Source organism: Alosa pseudoharengus, unplaced genomic scaffold (genome assembly GCF_046254945.1).
Source record: "Alosa pseudoharengus isolate Yale_2024_CS ecotype anadromous, Long Island Sound unplaced genomic scaffold, YU_APseudo_1.1 YU_APseudo_1.1_scf_6, whole genome shotgun sequence".
Taxonomy (NCBI): Eukaryota; Metazoa; Chordata; class Actinopteri; order Clupeiformes; family Clupeidae; genus Alosa; species Alosa pseudoharengus.
The window spans coordinates 11,524,996-11,529,995 of NW_027468848.1; the positions used below are offsets into that span (position 1 = coordinate 11,524,996).

At 45.9% G+C, this 5,000-nt stretch overlaps 1 protein-coding gene across 1 annotated transcript in view; it reads left to right on the forward strand.

Moving 5' to 3' along the window:
• Positions 1-5,000, forward strand: part of cltcl1 (clathrin, heavy chain-like 1) — a 46,376-nt gene that overhangs the window by 30,724 nt on the left and 10,652 nt on the right. The window contains exons 19-25 of the mRNA XM_076270069.1: positions 320-465; positions 832-1,015; positions 1,579-1,771; positions 2,383-2,540; positions 3,149-3,313; positions 3,513-3,620; positions 3,889-4,056. Coding sequence (XP_076126184.1) covers positions 320-465; positions 832-1,015; positions 1,579-1,771; positions 2,383-2,540; positions 3,149-3,313; positions 3,513-3,620; positions 3,889-4,056 — 1,122 coding nt within the window. The remainder of the gene's footprint in view (positions 1-319; positions 466-831; positions 1,016-1,578; positions 1,772-2,382; positions 2,541-3,148; positions 3,314-3,512; positions 3,621-3,888; positions 4,057-5,000) is intronic.

The window sequence follows — 5,000 nt, forward strand, 5'->3', positions numbered from 1 at the left end:
ATTTTCCTGCAAAACACATTTACTTACAAGGATCACTAGTCACATGCCTGATAGGCATTTCAGAGCACTGATCAATTACCTTGCCAATTGTGTTTTGTGTTTTCTTGCTCGCGTAAACAAATCAGTAAGATGGATGAACTCAGCTTGATGCAGCCCCAGTCTGTCATAATTCAGCACCATGATATTACACTGAAAAAAAAATGTTGTTCTATCACTAACATGAATCAATATTGTAATTTTAACACACACACACACACACACACACACACATGCACACACACACACACACACACACACACACACACACACACACACACAGGTGGTCCAGACAGCGCTTCCTGAGACGCAGGACCCAGAGGAGGTCTCTGTGTCAGTGAAGGCCTTCATGACGGCCGACCTTCCCAATGAGCTCATCGAGCTGCTGGAGAAGATCGTCTTGGACAACTCAGTCTTTAGTGAGCACAGGTGGGACTCTCTCTCTCTCTCACACACACACACACACACACACACACACACACACACACACACACACACACACACATACACATACACAAAGACATACTGTAGACACACACACACACACACACACACACACACACACACACACACACACACACACACACACACACACACACAGACACTCACACAGACATGCACACACATACAGTACACACATGCAGACATATTATACATGTTAAAACTCACACACTGTACATAACTCACGCACACACTCACACATAGTTTACGCTACATGCCCCCAGAGCTAGCCAGAACTAGCCGACATATTGTTACATATAGCTTGTTTATTTTTGTATCACCTTAAAACAACAGAAATCTGCAAAACCTGTTGATCCTGACGGCCATCAAGGCTGACCACACACGCGTGATGGAGTACATCAACCGCCTGGACAACTACGACGCCCCTGACATCGCCAACATTGCCATCAGCAACCAGCTCTTCGAGGAGGCCTTTGCCATCTTCAAAAAGTTTGATGTCAACACTTCAGCCATACAGGTATGGAGCCACCTCAACCATGATAGAACATTTTCATGTTACAGCTTAAAGGAGAAAATTAAATTTGACGAGTTTTCACATAGATCTCCGTTTCTCGAGGTCACTGAGTACTGTCGAGTTGTCGAGTACTTTGTCAAAAAAACTAAAACAATCGGTTTTACCTAGCTCGAGTTGCTACAGCCAGCAGCTAATGTAGCCAGGCAGCTACAGCGCTACACTATGGGGGTATGTCCGTGAGCTCCCATTGACATGCCCACAGAGTGTAGCCCTGAGATGTGAAAATCACTGGATTTCTCCTTTACCTTGCTGTAGTCATGAAAAAAAAAACATCCAGCTTTACTGGTAATCCTGCTCCAAAGCTACTGAGACACTGTCACGTTGAGCACTGTATGGGTCTGCCCTGTGATTAGAATGTGGTCCTTCATTGGTCAACGCTACAACTCATCACACTCCACACAATCTGGAAATGTACATTCAAACCAACATTGTGCCCCAGTCAGTCAGTGTGTGTGTGTGTGTGTGTGTGTGCGTGCGTGCGTGTGTGTGTGTGTGTGTGTGCGTAGGTCCTGATTGAGCACATCGGTAACCTGGACCGGGCGTATGAGTTTGCGGAGCAGTGTGGCGAGGCGAGCGTGTGGAGTCAGCTGGCGCGGGCACAGCTGGAGAGGGAGCTGGTGAGGGACGCCATCGACTCCTACATCAGAGCCGAGGAGCCCAGCGCCTACATGGAGGTGGTCAGCGCCGCCAGCAGGAACGGTCAGCACCACTCACACACACACTAAACACACACACACTAACACACACACACATACACTAAACACACACACACACACACACACACACACACACACACATACACACTAAACACACACACACATACACACTAAACACACACACACATTAAACACACACACACACTAAAACACACACACATACACTACACACACACACACACACACACACACACACACACACACACACACAAACACTAAAACACACACACACTTACACCAAACACACACACACCAAAAGATAGTTTGGAAGAAATCTGATATTTTTCTTTAAAGGGCAAGCACCCTGGTCTCAATACAACACCAGAGCTCCAATAACGCCAATAGAGCTACTCTGTTGCTATCCCAACTAGCAGTGCTAATACTAGGACAGGATTACAATTGCTATTGCAACATAATTACTGCTATCACATGAGCAGAAGAACAAGTAAGGGAATCTGATATGTTGTTGGTTTGCAACCTAGTCTCTTTTTCTCACTCCTCTCTTCCTCTTTCATTATGTGTGTGTGTGTGTGTGTGTGTGTGTGTGTGTGTGTGTGTGTGTGTGTGTGTGTGTGCGTGTGTGCGTGTGCACAGATAACTGGGAGGAACTGGTGAAGTATCTGCAGATGGCGAGGAAGAAGTCTCGTGAGTCTTATGTTGAGACTGAGCTCATCTTTGCTTTGGCTAAAACAAACCGCTTGGCAGATTTGGAGGAGCTCATCAACGGCCCCACCAACGCCCACATACAGCAGGTAATAATGCACTTAGAACATGGCCACATACAACAGGTAATAATGCACCTAGAACATGGCCACATACCGCAGGTAATAATGCACCTAGAACATGGCCACATACAGCAGGTAATAATGCACTTAGAACATGGCCACATACAACAGGTAATAATGCACCTAGAACATGGCCACATACAACAGGTAATAATGCACTTAGAACATGGTCACAATGCAGGTAATAATGCACTTAGAACATGGCCACATACAACAGGTAATAATGCACTTAGAACATGGTCACAATGCAGGTAATAATGCACTTAGAACATGGCCACACACAACAGGTAATAATGCACTTAGAACTTGGCCACATACAGTACAGCAGGTAATAATGCACCTAGAACTTGGCCACATACAGCAGGTAATAATGCACTTAGAACATGCAGGAACTTCATTAAAGAAGCCCAAGTTTAAAGTTTAAAAATGTTTCATTTCTGGAGGCTTTGCATTTATATGTCATAACTTTATATGTCTATTGCTGCCCTTCCTAGTTTTTCTGAAGACCCTTTGTCAAATTTTATTTATAATAACTCTCTCTCTCTCTCTCTCTCTCTCTCTCTCTCTCTCTGTAGGTTGGCGACCGTTGTTATGAGGAGGGCATGTACGAGGCGGCCAAGCTACTGTATAATAGCGTCTCTAACTTTGCCCGGCTGGCCTCTACTCTGGTCTGCCTGGGCGAGTTCCAGGCGGCCGTGGACAGCAGCCGCAAGGCCAACTCCACTCGCACATGGAAGGAGGTGGGGACGCCTCAGTGTTGTCACACGCCATTGGACAAAGTCACAGTATTCTGCTCTGTGATTTGGTGAACCTGGACATACCGACATGTCATTTTTACCATTTGGTGTGTGTATGTGGCTGTATGTATTTGTGTGTGTGTGTGTGTGTGTGTGTGTGTGTGTGTGTGTGTGTGTGTGTGTGTGTGTGTGTGTGTGTTAGGTGTGTTTTGCATGTGTCGATGGAGAGGAGTTTCGACTGGCCCAGATCTGCGGGCTGCATATTGTCATCCATGCTGATGAACTGGAAGAGCTCATTAACTACTACCAGGTACTGTATCACCTGCACACGCTCATTTACTGATTATTTATTTATTCCATATATCTGCTTCTATTTTACACATGCAGTATTTCAACATATTTTATTACTGTGTGTGTGTGTGTGTGTGTGTGTGTGTGTGTGTGTGTGTGTGTGTGTGTGTGTGTGTGTGTGTGTGTGTATTTGCTTGTTTGTGTGTGTGCGTGCGTGCGTGCGTGCGTGCGTGCGTGCGTGCGTGTGTGCGTGCGTGCGTACGTCCGTGTGTGTGTGTGTGTATCAGGACCGGGGCTTCTCTGAGGAGCTGATTGTGTTGCTGGAGGCGGCTCTGGGTTTGGAGCGTGCTCACATGGGCATGTTCACCGAGCTCGCCATCCTCTACTCCAAATACAAACCGCAGAAGATGAGGGAACACCTGGAGCTCTTCTGGTCCCGAGTCAACATCCCTAAGGTGGGTCAGCGCGTTCCTCTTGAACACGCATAAACTAAAGAGGCACTAAGAATTAGTTTGGTCTAGAACTAGCAATCTACCCAGCCAATAGGTAGCACTCTAAAACTAGCAATCTACCCAGCCAATAGGTAGCACTCTAAAACTAGCAATCTACCCAGCCAATAAGTAGCACTCTAAAACTAGCAATCTACCCAGCCAATAGGTAGCACTCTAAAACTAGCAATCTACCAGCCAATAGGTAACACTCTAAACTTCAATGACATGGCATTATTGGCACTCCATGGCACTTATTGCAAAGATTAGGGGGTTCCCCAGTGTCCTGGCTAAATTCCCAACCTGGCGTCCTAATCATCCCCCCAGTGCAATTCATTCACACGTAGTGAGCGTTCTGGCGCGTAATGGCTGCCATGCTACACATTGGTGGTGGTTAGTGAGGTTCCCCCTTCCATGTGAAGTGCTTTGAGCGTCGAGAAAAGCGCTATAAAAAAGTGTTTTGTGTTATTACAATATCATTGTATTTAGTGACTACATGGGTGGCTAATTTTCAGCCAAGAATGAAAATGACAAAACTACAAAACGTTTCATAGCTCTCAGCTGAAATAAAAGTGTTTGTACATGAGATATTGCTGGCCTGTTGCCCAAACCTCAGCTGAGTTATAGCTGCTAATGAGCATGCCCAAGTTGAGTCATAGCTCTGCAAATGAACATGCCCACGTTGAGTTATACTGTGTACAATGAGCCTGTCCACGCTGAGATACTGCCGTCCTAATGAACTGGCCCAAGTCAGCCATGCCCGTCCTGTTGAACATCACGTTGCCCTTCTGAACAAACCATGACCTTGAATGGGTCCTCTATGTCCTCTGAGGGATTATGTTTCTTCTGCTTCTCATTTAATGGCACACTATGCAAGATTTTCACCTTTATGAAGCCATTTTGATGGTAAA